The following is a 19362-nucleotide window of genomic DNA, read 5'->3' as shown; positions in this document are numbered from 1 at the left end:
TCTATAAATAGCTTTGGTTGACAGTGTTCCAGTTGCTTTCTGGGATAGACACCCCGACACCACACTGTGCTGCCTGGACTGGGACTGGTAGGGACAGAGAGCACACTGTCCTTCCTCTGTACCCACGTGTAGGGGCAGAAGGCATCCTAAGGCAGCAGGGATGTGAGGCAGGACTGCATCGACACCATGGGTGGCTCCTGGAGCGCTCACTGGCATCTTGGATACATGACTAGAAAAACAGTTCAGTTTGGAGTCAAGGACACCTGAGCTGCAACTCAAAAGATGAGTAAGAAACAGCTGCTGTGTTGTCAGTTTTCCTAGAGAAGGAGCAGCCCGAGTGCTGGCTTTCTTCCTGGGAGTTCTTTATTGTTAACATATGGTTATGTGTGAAGGAAAAGGAGCCAAAAATCTACCACTCTACAGCCTCCAGGGTAAGAAAGCTAATCGGGTCAGAAAGAATGAGTAGCAGAACCTCAGAAAGTCTAGGAGAAACAACCAATTTATTTATCCTTAACTGAGAAAGCAGTTTGGCCCAAGTGTCCCCCACCCCCACCCCTAGGATGCTCTCATGGTGATGAAGGGTTGGCTTAGGTGGGTAGAGAGCAGATAAACTTTCGGATGAAAAAGCAGAACTGGGACTAGTGAGGCACACAGGCAGTACAGCGCAATGGCTTGAACTGCCCAACAGCTTTCCCAACAAAGGAAAGGGCGCACTTTGGAGGGAACAAGCCCCCAGTCCCTAGATGTGTGCATACCGTACCTCAACTGCTGGGGAGATTGCAGGAAGCTGCCTTTCTTGAGATTGGGATGGACATGCCCGGGAGCCCTGGAGGCTGAGAGGCTATGGTTTGATAGAATTTATGGTTGAAAGCATAGTACAGGTAGCTCTCAGAACAAACCTGGTGAGTGTGATTGTGTGGAGGGTGATTTAGGGCCCCAGGAAATTCAAGCTTTTCAGCAACATTCCCAGGCATATGGCTGCTGTTGTGAGTTACTATATATTACCTGCATCTGTTCAGGTGCCTGTGTCAATGAATAAGACATACCTTTTGTCATGTGGTGTGACCTGTATGGCTCACTGTTGTGATGTCTGTGTGTTTATGCAGGTGGGTGACCACCACTAAGTATAAACATTGAATTGGTCACTTGTGAGACTGCAACTGAGAACAGCAGCATGTGAATATTTAGTTGTAGGTTAGGTTGTGAAAATCTGCCTTGCTGAGGACCCTCAATTCTTGTGCCACTGCTTCCTAGATCTTGGGAACTGCAAGCCTACTACCAAGATGTGAATTGTGGGTATCCTCAGGAGAGGAGTGGGGCTGACCACATGACTAGGTCATTCCCAGTACCATCCCTGGAATCCAGCACCTGGAATCTATACCCTCAGGCCTTCTCTAGATAGGTGCATGCCTAAGCCCCATCAGGCACAGGGCGATCCCACAGCCTACTTTGGCAGAACCGCACATTTACTGGAAGCCCCGTGACTTGGCTAGCCCCGAGGTGTGTTTTGGAGCCACAGCCCAGTCTTTGCTTCCGTACCTTCAGCTTGTGTCTTGAATTACAGGACTCTGCAAAACTCCATAGAAACCCTCCCTGCTTGTTTCACCTTTGTGACCATAGCTGTCCGATAAAGAAACAATCTTCCTCATTACCAGGGAAAAAACTGCCCAACAGAAAAAGCCCGTTTCAGGGGCCTTGGTTTTGCCTCCCTCCATTATACGGCCCATTAGCAAAATCCTGAGCTTCTGGACTGCTGTGCTGTTCCCAGCACTCCCATTTTCTGACCTAACAGCTGTCGCATGCAGGACTTAAGTCAGTTTCCCTCAGGCTCAGAGTGAATGCACCAGCAAGGACTTCTCCCCAGGGACAGTCGCTGTGTTCCTGGCCCGGCTTTCAAGGAAGAGTGCCTGGCGCCCGCTCAGCGGCTCTACGCACCTGCTGTTTATTGCTGCTGGGCCAGTGGTGAGGTCCTGTCAAGCTTCCCACTCCGTGACCAGCGAGCAAAGTCACAGCAAGCTCAGAGGCCCGTACCAGGCCCCACCCAGCCAGAGGCAAGTTCAGGGGTGCAGTGGCCTCGAGGAGGACAGGACGCTGGCCAGGCAGCACACACTACCCACATGTAGCCCTAGGTTTTTGAGTCACTGGACGTGGGCTCCTGGCAGAACTCATCCATGAACTCGAGGAAGCGGCCAAACTTGGGTTGGTCCTCGCTGGGCGCCGGCAGGGCTGGGGGCGCTGGAGTGGCCCCGCATACAGTCCGCAGAGAGCTGCGCACCAGCCGTCGGTAGCGCGCCTGGAACTCCTTGAGCAGCCGCTTGGCTTCCAGGTACTGCTTATGGTTCACGAGCCTGGGCTCCGCTTGTCTGCGCAGCACCGATCCTGCAGGGAGACAAGCCGAGGTTGAAGAGGTGGAAAGTGGAGTGTGTGTGTGTGTGTGTGTGTGTGTGTGTGTGTGTGTGTGTAAGGCATTGTCTTGGGGCAGTGGAAGTCATAACAAGCTATAAGCTGTGTGACATGGTAGCTCCCTCTCTCAAGCATCTGTTTCTCCTGTACCCATGCTGGAGAGGCAGACGTCCTCAGAGCCCTTTGTACTGGGTACCCTTTCTCTCCCTCACACCAGGAGATGGGTGAACTTGTTCAATCCAGCCTCTGGCCGGAGGTGGAGCCATACCTAGCGGAGCCTCTGTGATGTTCCGGGGTTCCCGCACGCGAATGAGGATATCATCCAGCAGCTGGGCTCGAGTTTTCCGTGGGGGTGGAACAGGGATCCTTGGAGCCTGGCAGGAGGTCAAAAGAAGGGTGACATTCCATGTGGAGGCCTTTCCTGCCCACCTCAGGGCAACAGGCAAGGGGCACTTGGAAGCACTGAGAAATGTGGTCTTCAGAAGGTCCTAAGGTGACAGCCACATCTCTGCCTGTGGGGGTCCTCAGGGATCATTCTCAGTCAGCAGACCAGACACTCACCTGCTTCTCCTTGGGGACATAGTGTTTCTGAATAGAGTCCAGCCTGGGCTTGGAGGAGCGGTAGATGAGCGGGTGCTTGAGCATGCGGTGCAGAGCTTGGGCGTTTTTCTGGATGCCTGGGGCAGGAATTTGAGGTAAGGTGAAACCCCTCCCCTAATGTCTGCAGTCTCACCAGCAGCCTTGGGTAAAGGATTTGAGAGTCTTTAAGAAGAACCTATGGCTCCCAGATCCCCTTGATCTTGTTCCAGTGCCCCAAGTTCTATCATTCACCATGTGAATGCATCCCCTAAGAGCACAGATCCAGCAGCTATAGTACAGTGACCCCACTAACTGCAGGGGTTGATGCCAGGGGGTACTAGCTGCTGGCCAGTTCCTTTGTGAGTACAGATGCTCTTAGCACATTAAATTGACAGGAGGGGCTCAGAGAAGAAGTGACCTCTCTTGCCTCAACCCAAACAGGAGATATGATGTTCAGTTTGGTATTTAACAGGGCTGGGAGGAACTCTAGAATCTGTCCAGTCTGAGGTTTGCTCATCAAACTTTTCCTGAAGAAAGCCTGTCTCAACCACAGTAGCTGGGACAGACTAGCTCAGAACAGATGAATTCAAACAGGACACCCTACAAGGCCCTCTGACATTTGGACACTAGCTGGAAAAAGCAGGCCGAGCTACAGCAGGCTTGGCTGTAACCTGCCTGGGGCTGTAGAGATAGCCCCTGGTCCTCATATACCTTTAGGCTCAATGAAGGTTGGATCAGACTTGGTTGTCAGCAGCTCCTCATATCCATGGTACTTGCTGAGGACAGAGGTAGATGGGAACTTCTGGGTCTTCTTTACCTTGGAAGGTGCCATCACCGATCTTCTTTGGCTTTCTTCCTTCACCTCTAAGTCACCCACACGAGTGACAGTGGAAGGAAGCTCGTTCACCTACACCAGGAAGGAAACACATCCACTCACTCCTGCATCCCTCTGACCACTTGGTCTGTGCTAGTCTCCATCCTGGGACATCTATTTAGGACAAGACTAAGACAGGGGACTGAGAAGGCAGAGAGAAAGACAAGTTGGGCAAACGCTATTAACCAAAGGAAGCAATGTGGTTCCAGAAGATTCCAGAGGAAGCCCAATTCAGCTAGCAAGCTCCCAAAAGGAGTGACTCATTAGCCAGAGCTCAGTTTTGGAGAGCCACAAGAACTTCCCTAGGCAATGGTAGAAAGAATGGTAGATTACACAATCTGAGAAAGGGTAGCTGCAGTGGGCAAGAAACAGCATGCACAGCGGGGCCATCAAGGTGTTTAGAAGACAAAAGAGTAACAGAGACAGCCAGACAGCCATGTGAAGGGACAGACAAGAATGGTGTGCAAGGAATGGATCTGTAAGGACCTTTAAAGCAAGCTGAGGGTGTTGCTTTGTATTTATCCTGTTCTGATGGCAAACTGGAGGATTTTAGCCTACCCAAATGGTTTTACAAGAAACATGAAAGCCCAGCCATTGTGGTGAAGGACTATAATCCCAGTAGTCTGTGGGAGGCTGAAGCAGGAGCATCACTAGTTTGGGCCAAGCCTGATTTTATAGTGTATGAATTTGTATGTCCTATGTGGATTAAAGAAAGAGATGGACCGAGAATCAGATACAAATAAGCAGATGCATACACATATTAAGATCAGGCTATGGCCAAGATTGAAGAGGCAAGATAGGGAATAGATGATTTACAACAATAAAGTTAAAGGGGACCCTTCCAGCTCTTCCAGCAGTCTACAGGGTGAGGACCTCTTATCTGAAATGCCTGTAGCCAGAAGTGTTTCAGATTTTGGAATGTTTCTATATACTTAATGAGGTGTGTTGAAGATGAGACCCAAAACACAAAATCTGTGTCTAAACACAAAATTCATTTATAGTTTATATATACATTGTGCACATATGCTTCAGGTAATTTTATCCAATATTTTATACAAGAAACAGGTTTCGTGGTGTGGAATTTCCCACCTGTGGCCAGGCTGGCGCCCCAGAGGTTTTGGATTTGGGATTCCACGTGTTCACATTAGGAATGCCTGACTTGCATTTCCCCTCCCCGCACACCACCCTTCCTTCACAGTGACACTTGACATTCCCATGGCTGCACCTTCCGTTTTAATTGCCTTCCTCTATACCCTCCTTCATGCTGTCCCTTCTGCCTGTAACTGCCCCTTGCTAACTTCTTCTTTTCAGCCTCATGGGACTTCCAAAGCTCCCTGGGGCTGGGCAGAGGCGTCCCTTCTTCCTCCAGGGCCTAGCCCCTGACCACATGCTCCTCCATCTTTCCCACAGGACTCTGAGCACCTCAGGGGAGGGTCTGCACCTGGGTCACCTGAATTCAGGATCCACAGGCAGCAACAAAACCCTCTGAGAGACAGATCAACATCACACACCAATGACATTGTCTATGCCTCAGGACCATGACATCCCCATGAGTCCCCACAATAGCCTCAGATCCGTAACAGTCCTAGAGGGTCACACAAACTTTGCCAAGGCTGCTGCCTTCCATGTGTGGCCTGCCTGCCACAGCAGTCCCCCTAGCTAAGGACTTGGCAGGAACCTGTGGACACTGCAGTAGTGGGCAGGGCCGCTGTTCACGCGCAGGCACCTGGGTCAGGAAGATGGACTCTGTGCTCTTGGTGTCCTCCTCTGAGCGACACTCTGGGCTGAGGTGGCCACTTGTGTTGCCGGGGCGGGTTGCAGTCTCTTCACTGTGCACAGTGGAGTCAGAGCTGATGGGAGGCAGCGGCACAAAGCTCCTCTGGGACAGGTTAAGGCCCTCTGGGCCCTCGATGTGCGTCTCCAGAGAAGTGCTTCTGGCAGGGGGCAGCTCTTCAGCCAGCTCTGCCTCTTCTAACAGATCCCAGGAGGGAGACCGCACTGAGGTCACAGGTGGGTGATGAAGCAACAGGGACCGCTTTAGCACCTTGGGGACTTGTGCTTTCACCTGTCATCAACGAGAAAGGCTGGGTTGAATTTGCTCCCTGGCCAAGAGGCCTCCTCTCTCCTTGGGCTTGACCCAACTCAGGCCACCATGTGTAGAGTGGGCAGAACACTGGACAAGGCCTCAGAGGGAGGGTGGGAAATCACACTTGCTGTGGATGAAGGAACTGGGGCTCAGAGAAGTAACATGACTTCTCCAAAGTCAGAGGCAAAGCTTAGGTTCTCTGGCTTTAGTCCTGGGCCCTAGGACTTATAACTCTGTCCTTAGTGGCCTCATTTTTCAGATCAAGGCTTATCACAGCAGCCCCAACTTTCCTCAGGACCTCCCAAGACAGGAGGATTTGGGGATGGTTCTGCATTTTCTGGAAGATGGCAGCTTTCAGGCTGCTCGGCTGCATACCTTACATAAAGATTTAAAAGACAAATCTCTAGTCTTAGGAGGGGGTGCTCTTTCTCTCTCCCACCCTTGCCTGCCTAGCACCTTCTTTGGGGAAGAACAGATCGGGACTGACAGTCCTGGGCCCACCTGTGTCTGGGCACAAGGGCAGGGCCTGCCTCCACGGCCATGCTCCGCTCTGCATCTGTGAACACACGGGGGACAGACAGGCACACGCACGCTGGCTTTAAGCCTCAGTGTTCTCTGCTCTGTCCTGGCCACTCTGTAAAGGGCACGGGGATTCTGTACTCAACATCCGGCTAGGAGATGGGCAGGGAAGTTGTTGATCCTTAGAGAAGGCAACAGAGGGAAGCTGATGCAAACCCTTGGAATTTCACTTGCACGCTGTTCTTATCCTTTGAGGACTACAAACAAGCACTGGGTTGGACAGCGACAGGCTGTACAGTGCTAACTGTATTTAGTTGTAATTAATTAGCATACAACTATATCTAACAAGGGTAACTAGCTAGCAAATCAACAATGTCAGGTCCAAACTGTGGCTGCCAAAAGACCAAAATTTCAGGAGGAACGAGCATTTTGTGAAAAATTTTGAAATTCTTCAAATGAAAAAGGGATGTGGCTTGTTTCATAGCACCCTGAAAAGTAAATCTTAGGAGGACTGGGTGGAGTCACAGAGGAGGCAGCCTGCTCCAACAGCAGGATTCACTCGCTTAAGCTACAACCAGGAAATGTGTTCGGGCCTGGCATCAGTGTAGGGTTAGGGAGCTCATTTATAATGCATTTGTACATCTGCTCTTTCCCCCAGCCCTCTTGCAGCTCTGAGAGGCTGTGCCTGGCTCTTCCAGCTTCAAGCATGGTTTCTCCCCACTTCTTTTCTAGGCTTTGTAATTCTCTAGAATTACAGTCACTGATCCAGGGACCTGCAAGGCTCCTCCCTACATTTCTGGGTCTCTCTGACTAGCTTGACCCTCCTGCTTTATGCGCATTCTATAAAGCAAGCAAAGGACAAGGCAATGCTGGGTGTAATCAAGAGGCCCCGGGTCTTTTGGGGAGAGCAGCTGGATGGCAGGTTAGTCGGGCTCCAGTTCCTTCAGGGCCTGGTCTCTTGCCTTGGAAAACTTACCTTCCGTGATTCTTTCTGAGGTATCAAAATACGATGTTTAGCCTTGACTGCTTTCCTTCGAATTAAGTGGATCCCCAGCCGCTCCTGGAGGAAGCTCTTCAGCAGTGGAGGAACCCCTGGTATGATGGAGGGAAAATAAGATGATTATTAGCTACCACGTGCTTTTGAAATATGTGCCGAGTACTCTTCAAATTGCTTTACACAAATCAGTGTAATTTATTATTATTAACAGGACCTAGGAAGTAGGCACCATGTTACTCCCACTCAACAGGCAAGGAAACCAAGACAGAGAGGTTAAGGAATGTGTCCGAAGAGTGTGGAGCAGGGATTAGCTCTGCCCTCACTGCACACCCTGGACTCCCAAATCCCTCCAGCTGCTGCGTGGCTGTCAGCAGTGCCACTGCAGATGCTGCACCAAGGCAGCCATGTGCTTGGAGAAGGGGGCGCTGCAGTGGGGCCTCGACCCCGGCTGACTCAGGAGGCTAGAAAGGAGACCAAGACAGACCTGCTTCCCATCCCCAAAAGAGCTCTATGCGATCCTGGGCAGATCATGAACTTCCTTGAACTCCAGTTTTCCCCCAAATCTGGGGACAATAATGCCCACCTCCCACAGTGCTGTCAGGAAGAGCCACCATGTTCTCCTTTTCCAGAGTTCTATGGACCTCATCCACCCCAGCAGAGCAGAGCCCAGGCCTGACATCCATGAGTTGTGGAAAACGGTGCCAGCACTGCTTTGTGGGTACTGGGTAGAGGAGGGTTTAGGGTCCTTACCTCGTGTATGGGCCACCAGAGGGTTGTTATGAAAGACCAGCTCAGAAAGGGATGGAAAGAGAGCGACTGGCAGGAGAGCATCCTCCTTCGCAATCTGGAACAAATGCAGGGAGCCATCAGGTCCCCAGCAGCCCTCAGCTCCCCTCAGGTGGCACAGACCTGCACTGTGCAGCAGGATGCATGTGAGGAAAGGAACTGGAAGGGGACTGAAGGGGAGGGGAGGGAAGGGCAGTGCTGTGGGCCAGCAGTGCCACCCCCTATGGCGTCTCCTGCTCATGCCCAGGACGCCTTGCCCTTCTGTCTTGGCATTCCACCACCTCTCTAACCTTCCTCCCTTCCCTACTCCAGATGTGTAGCTTGTATCAAGTATTAGGTGTATTTTTGGCTCAATAAGAAACACAAACCACCCTTGTCTTGCAGAGTCTGAAAGGGTGACTAAGGGTGACTGTGTCTCACGTCTCACTTTCCTCAGCAGGAACCTGCACACACCCCGGTCATCCAGCAGCGCTCCTGGGCGCTGCTTTCCTGGTACCAGTTCTGGGCACTGAGCTGGGGAGGGGAGAAGGCAGGAGGGCAGGCCAGCCACGCACCCAAGGGACAAGCAAAACCAAGGGAAGGAAGTGATACCTGCAGGTTATCTGGGGCTGCAAACTTGGCCTGTAAGTGACCTGTTGGCCATGCCAGCCTTTGAAGGGCAAAAACTACACTGTCCTTGCAAAGCAGAGTGACTGGAACTCACGGAAGTTATCTTGGGGAGGGCATCTGTTAGAACAGCATCAGGGCCGTCAGAGCAGAGGGGCCAGGAATGGAGCAGTGGCTCTCAAACCCCTGGACACTTGGGAGGTGCAGGTTGGATGCAGGGCCCACCGAATGTGCCAAGATCCAGGCTGGCAGGAAGGGGAAGGGCACTTCAGCTTGGCTTCTTCTGGAGCCTGACTGGGTAGCACCAGATCTCCACTGGTGAATAAGATCATTCTTAGTCACGTTATTCAACCAATAAATATATTTCATGAATACTTTGTCATGTGCCAAGCACTGTGTTGGGAATGAGAAAAACAGCTATGACGCCTGCCCTCAAGGACTCTGGCTCGTGAGAAGAAAGCCCTACAGGAACAGTAACCTAAAGGGGAGTAGATTCACAACTGTGCCAAGTGCCACAGAAGAGGAGGTACAGGAGGCACAAGGGTCACGTGACCAAGCGTGAGAGGAGCTATAAGGTGTTCCTGAGCCAGGGTCGGGGGAGGAGAGTGGTGAATGCAGTGCCGGATGGAGGTCATGACAGAGAAACTTCTGAATTAACCAAAACCATTTTCCCGACCTCTAGCCCACAGCTAGACTATGGCCTAGGCATGGAGGTGTGATCACGTGACATGCTTGTAGCCAATTCTCGTGGGCACAAATGGTAACTGCTTTTGTCCTCACAGCCTCCACAGAGCCTCTCACACACCTTCCCCTCCTCTCCTTTCGTCCCCACCACTCAGCCATGGGCCCCCAGAGACACAGGATCTCACAGGTGCCCTTCAGGTGAAAGGGCACGCAGCAGCTTGGCCTCTGAGTGACTGTGTGAAAGGCTGCCTGCCAAACAGGATACCTACAGTGGACTTTGCAGAAGCGAGAAATAAACGGCTGCTGTGTGAGGCGACTGCGATGTGCTAGGGTGTTGCAGTGGCGAGTTATTACTCCAGCGTGGACGGGGAGGGTTGGCTCCATGCAGAGAACAGGGTATAAAAGGACTCAGGGCTTTTAGAGGAATTTAAAGATGGCCAGGGTGGAGAAAGCAGAGAAGTGTGAAGTCAGGCTGGAGGAGCCAGACTGATACGAGATTTTGGGGCCATAATGAGAGAGGACTGGCAAGTTCTAGTGCACCCGAATGGGCACGGGGGGGCCAGGGAGGCATGACCTTGAGTATTCTGTCTAATCCCTGGTTCTTTCCTCTCCTTTCATGCTTGGCTTCACCCTCACCCTTTTTTTTTTTTTTTTTTGCGGAACCTGGGATTGAACTCAGGCCCTTGCGCTTGCCAGGGAAGCGCTTATTCCACTGAACCATCTCCCCGGCCCCCAGTTAAAATTTGTAATAATTATGAAAGATCAAAAGATCAAGTCTGGCCAAGAGTAAGAAAGTGGAACCCCTGAGAGCTACGGGGAACAGGGGGTTTCACACATTCTAATGTGAAAAAGCTAACTGCAAAACTCTTCCACATGGCATGATCTGAGCCTGGAGGAGAGCAGCTGCCATGGTAGGAGAGGCCTCGGCTTCGCCCCCGCCTGCACTGCCAGGCCCTTCCATGCGATACTTGTGGCTTGGAGCCAGCCACCCATGGCTGAAACTTCTGGGACCGTGAGCCACATGAACCTCTTCTCCTTCAAGTCACTGGTGTCAGCTATTTTGTTCACCAGTGGCAAAGGTGACCAATGCAGGTGGTACCCTCTCAGTACCTTCTCCGCCCTTCTACCTAGGGAGCAAAAGTCTTGAGTTGCTGAAGCACAGCAAACCCTGCCGAGCTAAGGCGTGGCATGTGGCTGGAGAAAGGTAAAACCCCACTCCTGAGGCGGGGCAGCAAAACAACCCCGGTCCTGACCAGCAGCGGTCTCCTTCTGCCAGGAGGAGCAGACCCCTGGGAAGGGCCTGTACTGGAGACACAGGACGCCAAGGCTGCCCAAGACTGGGGCTTCAGCCTGTGGGGCTGGCAAGCCCTAAGTAACATGCAACAGCTGTGTGCTGCGGGGCGCAGGGGCGGGAAGGGCACGAGTGCGTAAACTGCCCCACCGTCCAGGCACGCAAGAGAGAGAGACAAAGCACGGGCACTAGGAAGACAGCCTGGCAGCCAGGCAAGGACCAGATAACTCTCTGCTGTGTAAATGAATGCGCTCCCTGGAAGAGCTAAACAGACTGCAAGAACAAGGGCAGGGCTGGAGAGATGGCTCAGTGGTCTAAGGCACCTACTTGGAACAAGCTTGATAAAGCACAGGGACCACGGTTCGATTCCCCCAGCACCACATGCCAGCCAGCTGCGCCCCCTGGTGGGCTGAGCTGGCCACACTCACACACTCACACACACACACACACACACCCCAAAATAAATGTTAATAAATAAATAAATTTAAAAAAAAAAAAAAAAAGAACAAGGGCAGCCAGACACCATGCAAACCACAAGCATGGAAAACTGTGCAATTAATTATATTAAAATCAGACAAAGTAGACACCAAGAGAGGGAGTACTATTAGAAACAGAGGGGAGATAATTATAATTAAAATTGGTCCATAAATAGATATAACAATAACCTGATAATAGACTTAAAAATACCTGGACAGCTAGGCACAGTGTAGGGGGGTGCACACCTGTAATTCCAGCACTTGACGGGCTAAGGCAGGAGGACTGCCGTGAGTTCAAGGCCAGCTTGGACCACACAGTGAAATTCAAGGCCAGCCTGAACAACACAGTGAGATCCTGTCTCAAAACAAAACAAATACCTGGAATATTGTACTAACAAGACTAAAGAAACAAAAAAAATCCACAACCATGACTGGAGATTTTATCACTCTGTTCTCAGTACCTGAGAAACAAACAGATAAAACAAGAGCACAGAGACCATCCAGGTGGCACGCGCACCTCTGTAACTGACACTTATCGGTGCCGCCCCACCCAAACTGTGGGCTACATTTTTTCTAAGCACATACGAGCGTTCACCACGATCAAACATAGATTGGACCATGAAGCAAGTTGAAGGGGATAACCGAAGAAATAAATTTTATAGACTATGTTATCTGACCACAAGAACATTATATTAGTTTATTTATTTATTTACGTATTTGGTACAGGGCCTGGCTATGAGGCTCCCACTTTGTAGTGATCCTCCTGTCTCAGCCTCCCCAGCGCTGGAATTATGTGTGCGCGCCACCATGCATGGTTTTGGTGCGCAGGGGCTTCCCTGGCCAGCATAGCATGCAGTACCTGGAATTGAACTCAGGTCCTTGCACTTGCCAGGCAGGCACTTAGGGGGCTGAGCTATCTCCCCAGCCTGTTTTGTTTTGTTTTATAGTCCTGGGGATTACACCCAATGGGCTGTGCATGCAAGGCAAGCATTCTACCATGGAGCTATGCCTCCCAGCCTGAGAACTAAATTATACTCTAAATGAATAAATCCAAGATGCTGAGAAGGGCCCCTACATTTGGAAATTAAATAACTGATTTCTCAATAACCATGGGCTGAACAACAAAAACCTCAAGAAAAATTAAACATATTTTAACTGAGTGAAAATAAAAATAAGGAGTTGGGCAGCTCAGTGGTAGAGCATATTCTCAGTATGCATCAGGCCTTGTGTTCAATTCCTGGTACCCAGTAATAAATAAGTAAGCAAATTAGTGAATGAATGAATGAATGAATGAATAAGTATTTACAGAAAATCGAGCAGGACATGAGCATTGGAAAAATACAGAAAAAACAAACAAAATCTGTCCTACTGGTTTTATTTCTGCAGCTCTCTCCCTCTTCCCTTGCTCAATGGATTATTCAAATGTTATCTTAAACATCCCTTTTTTAAAAAGAATTTTCCCTGATTCTAAATATTAGATTAGATACCCACCCCCATACACTTACTTCACAGCACTGTGCGTTTCTTCCTAATGCTAAGCATGCTGACACTGTGAGCGTGCGTCCAGGACATCTTCCCTACATCTGAACAGTTCCACGAGGCTTTCAGTTCACATCTATATACTGAATGCCTAGCATGGAGCTTGGCACATGAAAAACACTCAATAAATATCTGAGACTCCATGGACACACTCCTACCTTGGCCTGCACACCATATACCTTTTTCCTGAGCCCACATATCTGTCATGCAGGGAATTAAAGGGCTGGCCTTTAGGCCAGAACAGCTCATTCCCCACCCTCCCATTTGTGCCCCTAAGGAAACAGGTCAAGAAGCAGGGAGTCACCTTGTTGTAGGCCAGGCTAAGGTACCTCAGCTCCGGGAAGGGAGGGGCTAGTGTCTGGTTCCTGGCCTTCAGTGACTTCACAGGAAGAATCTCAAATATGGGAGGAAGTGAACATATCTTGGTTGTCTTGGAAAAAAGAAAAGTTAGTCAAAGTTGAGGCTGATAAAGAAGTTGATGCTACCAATAGCCTAAGACCTTTCATTTGGAGGGTGGTAAAAAAAGAAAGTTTTATAGAGAGTTGGCCAAAAAGACATCTAGGGGTCATCAGGGCAGGTGTCACCACTGGCCAGAATTTTGGGTCCAAGTTCTATGAGGTCAGATGATGAGCTAATTTTCTAGCACCCAATGTTCCAGGTTCAAGTCCTGGATCCACAGGACACTAGAGCCCTGCTGGGACCATCAGAGGTACTCCTACCTTTCATCCTATGGCAGCTGAACCTGAATTAGCCCTTCTAGAAGGAGAAGCTAAAGTTTCTCCAGAACACAAAGGGTAGGACATTCCATTGCTCAGGGAAATTTTCTTAGCATGGAGAGAGACAGCAAGGGCGAGTGAACCTTGAGCGCCTGGCTTGAGGGGTATGTTCCCCCACCTCACCAACAAAATAACAAAGTCCTGAAGACTTAAGCCAGGCTGTACGGCCTGAATGTGGCATGGTGCAGCGGGGTCACTTGCAAGGTCACAGGCTCTGTGCCATCCAGTCTTCTGAGTAAACAGGAAAAGGAAGCTGAGGAGCTAACCATGTCCAACTCAGTTTACTCACTGATTCCTTGAATTAGGTAGAATGGAAGGACGTTATTGCATGGGCATGTGTTGGGATGATGGTTACACTAAGATAAACTACATTTTCTGGCCTCCAGTGACCACAACTCACAGATAAGGAAATCATTCCATTTTCACTTGTTCATTCAGTGGACAGATGTGGAGCACCTACTTTGGGTCAAGTATTTGTGTCATCCTAGGCCAACTTGTAAAGCCACACAAATCAAACAGGTCAGTCACGGATGAGAATAGAACCAAAACTATTGATACTGTTTGCAAATGGCCTTCTTCAGGCAACCCAACATAGTCTCTGAGAGGGAAGAGTGGAATAGGGCAGTGGTCTTCAGGTAAGATGGGGAAAAGGTAGAAAGGAGACAAGAAAAGTAGAATTTAAAAATTGTGCTTTTAAGAAAATCACAGCTTCAGGACACAGCTACCCAAGGGTACAGGGTCTTGTCTTCACCTTTCAGAAAACTCACCTGAAAATAGAGTCTGCCTTTCCTGCTAATAATATAGATTCACTCTATAGACTTCCACCCTCAAGAAAACAGCACTATTAATTAGGTGCCATATTTCTAAACTTCAAACACATGGAAATGTATGCATTCTAATTTAGCCCACCAGTGGATCATCTTGTAGATGTTAGGAAAACAGATCCTAGGACAGTGATAGCAAAACTTTCAAAGCTTTCAGTGTTAGCAAACACCCCACCTCAGCTCACATGCCACAGGTTTGCCACCACTGTCCTAGATCACCCATTTAGATACAGCCAAGACCACACGAACCCCATAACCTCAAACTAGAATGAGCCTCTCATTCGAGCACCTGCGCTCTGTTCCTCTGAGCATGTACCTCCCTAACTGCAATAAATCTGCCTACGCCCATCACTGACACATCCTGAAATACTTTTCTGTAATGTAGACTGACAAACTCACAACCAACTCTGGAGGTGGGGGCAAGTTGAGGTGTCCTTCTCCGCAGCTTGTCTGGGGACAGTCTGGCAAGATAATCTTCTCCACCAACTCCAACTTAGAGCAAGACTAAGTGAGCAGCAGGGACAGGGGAGAGGGGCAAATCAGATGACCTGAGGGTATGGCCTACCCTGCTGGGGACAGAGAGAGCCCTGCATTAGGGGGCGATGTATCTGGCTTTTTTTTTTTTTTTTTTAGACAGAGCCTCACTATGTAATTCAGGCTGATCTAAAACTTATGAAATCTTGCTTCAGCCTCCTAAATTCTGGGATTTCAGATCTGTGTCACCATGCCCCGAACATCTGGCTTTTAGTCTCAATCATCCCAAATTTAGTCAATAGTTGATCAAAGTGTGGATAGCCTGCAGGGTGGGGTGGCGAACATGTGGCTGGCCTACAGACTGGGGAACTGTGGCCTTTGACTTGGGTCTCCATAAAGTGGGCTGGGGGGCCTCTGAATTATCAGAACTACACCGCTTTCTTTTTTTTCATACTTTATTTTATTTTAAAGAATATAAATGAAAACACATAGCAAAAACAAAATAGCAACAGAGCAGTGTACAACAACACATACTACAGAATTTCAAAACAATAGAAAATTAACAATGGTTGTTATATTACTTATTTTTACCATCAAATCTATTGCTCAAATTAAGAGATGTAGGTATGCAAAATTAGTCAAATAATTTAATATTAGCACTTGCTTCTAGTAAACCTTAATTTTTTCTGGTCCTTTTTACCTTTTTTTTTTAAAAAAATTATTTTAAAGAATATGATCATAATCATTGAGGGTTTTTTTGTTTTTGTTTTTGTTTTGGTGGTACGAGGCAAGCACTTATTCTACTGAGCTATCTCCCTGGCCCAAGAATATAATCATAATTGATTAGAAACAGTACACATTTAGAAGAAGATGACTATTTTAGGCTTGGGGTATAGCTCAATTGTACAGTGCTTGTCCAGCATGTTTGGACCCTTAGGTTTGAGTCTCAGGACCACAAACAAAATAAAATTGGTATTCTAACTCAAACACACAAACATAAAGCAAGTAATCCTTACCTCTGAGGTTGAAAATCCCGGGTAAGATGAGAACACAACCTCTGAAACAAAAGAAACAGAATGAAGGGTGGTGAGACCAACGATTGATCCCCAGAGAAGTGAGAGTCTGGTCCCAGCCTCTTCACCCCCATCAGGGCATGTCCTGGACCGGTTCCAATGGTACACGAGAAAAGGAACACAGGGGTGTCACCTGCCACACAGTAAGACCCTCTACATTAGGATAAACTCCTAGCCCCCTAGCCAGGCTCCTGAAGCCCTGCACTGCCGGCCACGCTCTGCTTCTTCAGTCTTGTCCCACGCAACCTCCCCTCACTCACTGGGTCTCAGCCACAGGAGCCTGCCTCCTGGGTTTGTAACATGTGTTCTCTCTCTAGCCTCAGGTCCTGGGAGCCTTCCATACTGAGAAGCAAACCTTCCAGCTTTCTTAGAAGACAGACATGTTTATAAAAGACATTCTGGAAAACATTTTTGTCATCTTAGTAGAAACAGGATGTTTTGAAAGTCAGTGCATTCAGCGAGATAGCAAGAGTCCGCACATGGTCATGAGGAGGAGAGGGCCGCAGGAGGCCTTGGTTCTTGGACCCACCAGGCCTACGAACAGCTGAGTTCAACCTAAAGAACAAAGCAGTGCATCTGCTGGGGCCGGATGCTGTGCAGGGGCCACTTGTCTTTACACTTGTGAATGCCACGCCCTTCCCATATTGACATTAGAATGAGAAAGGTGACATGAAATAAGCAGTAAGAGGAGGCTGGCGCACACCTGCCATAAACAGTCCTCAGAGTGAGTGTCTGAAAAGACCTTGGAAAAGGTTTACTCAATGAACAAAGGAGGAGTTTTCTGGGACAGGATGCAGTTGTAAGTGTGGGTGTGATCAGTCCTGCCCCTGGGGACCCAGGAAGCCGGGCTTCCAGAGAGAGAAAGACGACAGGCTGCAGCACACCCTGCTGCACAAAGCCCCTGTACCCCCACCACCAGGCAAGCAGCTTCACGCATCAGAGCCTGCATCAGACAGGGGGTGGCTGCAAGAAAAAAGAAACAACAATCTGCTAATATTTGAGGAAAATTAACAGTATGATAAGCCACAGCATGTAAAAAAAAAACCTTACAGATTTATTTAACAAAGAATAAAACCTTTAAAATAGAACTATATCCTCTAAGAATTTCAAAGGGCTATTCCATTCTTAAACTAAGAGCAGCTTTTTATGGAAATGAAGCTATTAACAATTTTTGTAAACTTAAAATTTGATCATCAAACATGATACTCAAATGTGCTCTCTACAAACAGGACCAGCTCAAAAGCTAATCCATGAAATGGAAGATGGAGCTGAGAGATTCAGAATGTAATACAAAAAGACAAAGAAAGAGAAAGCATGGTAGAAAAGAGGAACAGAAGATAATTCAAAATTTTCAGCAACTGAGGGAGTCCCAGAGGAAAACCACACAGAGAAGTAAAGAGGGAGGTAAAGATGTTCTCAGCCTCGTGCAGGGGCGCGTGGAATCCCCACAGCCTGGGAGGCTTTGGCAGTAAGGTGGTAAGTTCAAGTAAGCGAGAGACTTCACAAGACCTGGTCTCAAAAGAAAACAGAACAAATCCGGATGCAGCTCAGTAGAAGAGCATCCTTGGCTCAGTCCCACGGGTTGAGGACAGCATGTCTCCAAGGTGAAGGAAAGCACACATCTTTGAAAGAACTTGCAAAGTACCGAGAGAGAGAGACAGAGAGAGAGAGAGAGAGAGAGAGAGAGAGAGAGAGAGAGGAACGGAGAGAGACAGAGACAGAGACAGAGACAGAGAAAGAGAGAGATTGGAATCAGACTTTTTACTGGCAACAACAAACTAAGAAGGCAATGAATAATATTTTCAATTTTAAAAGAAAACTATTTTAAGGCTAGCATTCTCCATTAACCAAACCATCATTCAAGTGTAATTAAAAAGATAATTTTTGATAAGGACTAAAAGTCTACTACATGTAAACTATACTTGAAAGAATCAACTAGCAAAGTGAAAAGCAACACAGAATAAGTGATTTTCTAAATAAGAATTCAAAAACACTAACCAGAAGGTAAAATTCTACAGATTTGGTGTTTTGGTCTGAATTATGATGTCTCCAGATTCATATGGTGAAGTCCTAATCCTCAGTACCTCAGACTGTGAGGAGATGGACAGACAGCAACAAGGAAACACTTAAAAACAATGTTGAGCGAAAACGATGAACAGAATAGCTTAACAGTATACAACCACTTTATAAATTGAAAACACATTACACACAAATATATCCAGGAAAACATACCCAAGGCCAGAACAGAAATTTATATGAAAAGAAAAATAAGAACAAGGAATAAAGATAAAGGAGAAAAAATAAATGATGATAAGAGCTTTACACAAATAACTAATTACACTGGGCCATAACCTGATTTAGAACTAACTCTCCACTCCTAAGTTATCCGTACTCACGCAATAGGAATCCAAGAGGAAGGCCTGGGGTGCAAGCAGCTGGGGTAGAACGAAATGAAACGAACAGTTCATTTTCTCAAGCTAAAGAATGGTTGATGCATAATTTAAAAAATAAAATCTATCAATATTATTATTATGGTTTACATATATTATGGAAAGTAGTAAGGAGGGGGAGTGATAAATACACATTAAGATTTTCCTTTTATTAAAGGGAAGACTAGCACTTGGTTGATTCTAGGTATTGATTGACAAAAGGTCAGTTTTAAAATGTTGACAGAGACCGGCGTGGTGGCGCACGCCTGTAATCCCAGAGCTGGGGAGACTGAAAACAGGAGGATCACGTGAGTCTGAGCTATGTAGTGAGACGCTGTTCCAAATACATTAAAAGAAAAAAAAGGTGTTGACAGCATTTTAGGATATCCATTAGAAATATAGCAGTTCTAGGATAATCATTAGAAATATAGAAATGATAGGTATTTCTGCAAAATGAGTAAAAAACTGAAATTAAAAGAAGAGTTGGGGTTCACAAAAAGGCACAGAAGAGGAGAAAGCACAGGAAACAGAAACATACACTGATGGTTAAGACAAGCTGAAACACCATGAAGTAGGTTAAATCTACTTAAGAAAGCTCTTATTGAGAAAATATATAGTATAACTTTGTTTTTGAGCTATCTTGAAATAAATATATCAAAAGCCAAACTCAAGACCAAAATTAGTAATAAAATAAGATGAGGGGTTTTACAATGATTAAAAGCCAGAAACTACCAATCCCAGTAATAGAGAACTAAAACAATCTAATAATGAAAAATGCTACAAATACAAGGAGATTCTGTCAAACCCACAATAGCAGTGAGAGACTTTAATGCTTCTTTTTCCAAAGTTAACAAAGAAAGTAGACAGAAGGGGCCAGGGAGATGGCTCAGTGGAATAAGTGCTTCCCTGGCAAGCCCAAGGGCCTGAGTTCAATCCCTGGTTCCAC

At 47.8% G+C, this 19362-nt stretch overlaps 1 protein-coding gene across 3 annotated transcripts in view; it reads right to left on the bottom strand.

Moving 5' to 3' along the window:
• Positions 1 to 568: 568 nt before the first annotated feature.
• The window catches only part of Xrra1 (X-ray radiation resistance associated 1), a 57651-nt gene continuing 38857 nt past the window's right edge, over positions 569 to 19362 (bottom strand). The window contains exons 6-14 of one of the 3 annotated variants that reach the window (XM_023716726.1): positions 15931 to 15971; positions 13145 to 13270; positions 8209 to 8302; positions 7438 to 7553; positions 5583 to 5921; positions 3694 to 3889; positions 2965 to 3080; positions 2672 to 2777; positions 569 to 2379 (exon numbers count right to left, since the gene is read on the bottom strand). In XM_023716726.1, coding sequence (XP_023572494.1) covers positions 2126 to 2379; positions 2672 to 2777; positions 2965 to 3080; positions 3694 to 3889; positions 5583 to 5921; positions 7438 to 7553; positions 8209 to 8302; positions 13145 to 13270; positions 15931 to 15971 — 1388 coding nt within the window. In that variant the 3' untranslated portion in view covers positions 569 to 2125. The remainder of the gene's footprint in view (positions 2380 to 2671; positions 2778 to 2964; positions 3081 to 3693; positions 3890 to 5582; positions 5922 to 7437; positions 7554 to 8208; positions 8303 to 13144; positions 13271 to 15930; positions 15972 to 19362) is intronic. The other 2 variants (XM_023716723.1, XM_023716724.1) reach the window with 2 other exon arrangements.

The sequence above is a fragment of the Octodon degus genome, unplaced genomic scaffold (assembly GCF_000260255.1).
Source record: "Octodon degus isolate 3935 unplaced genomic scaffold, OctDeg1.0 scaffold00049, whole genome shotgun sequence".
Lineage (NCBI taxonomy): Eukaryota > Metazoa > Chordata > Mammalia > Rodentia > Octodontidae > Octodon > Octodon degus.
This window is presented reverse-complemented; position numbering and strand designations above follow the sequence as displayed.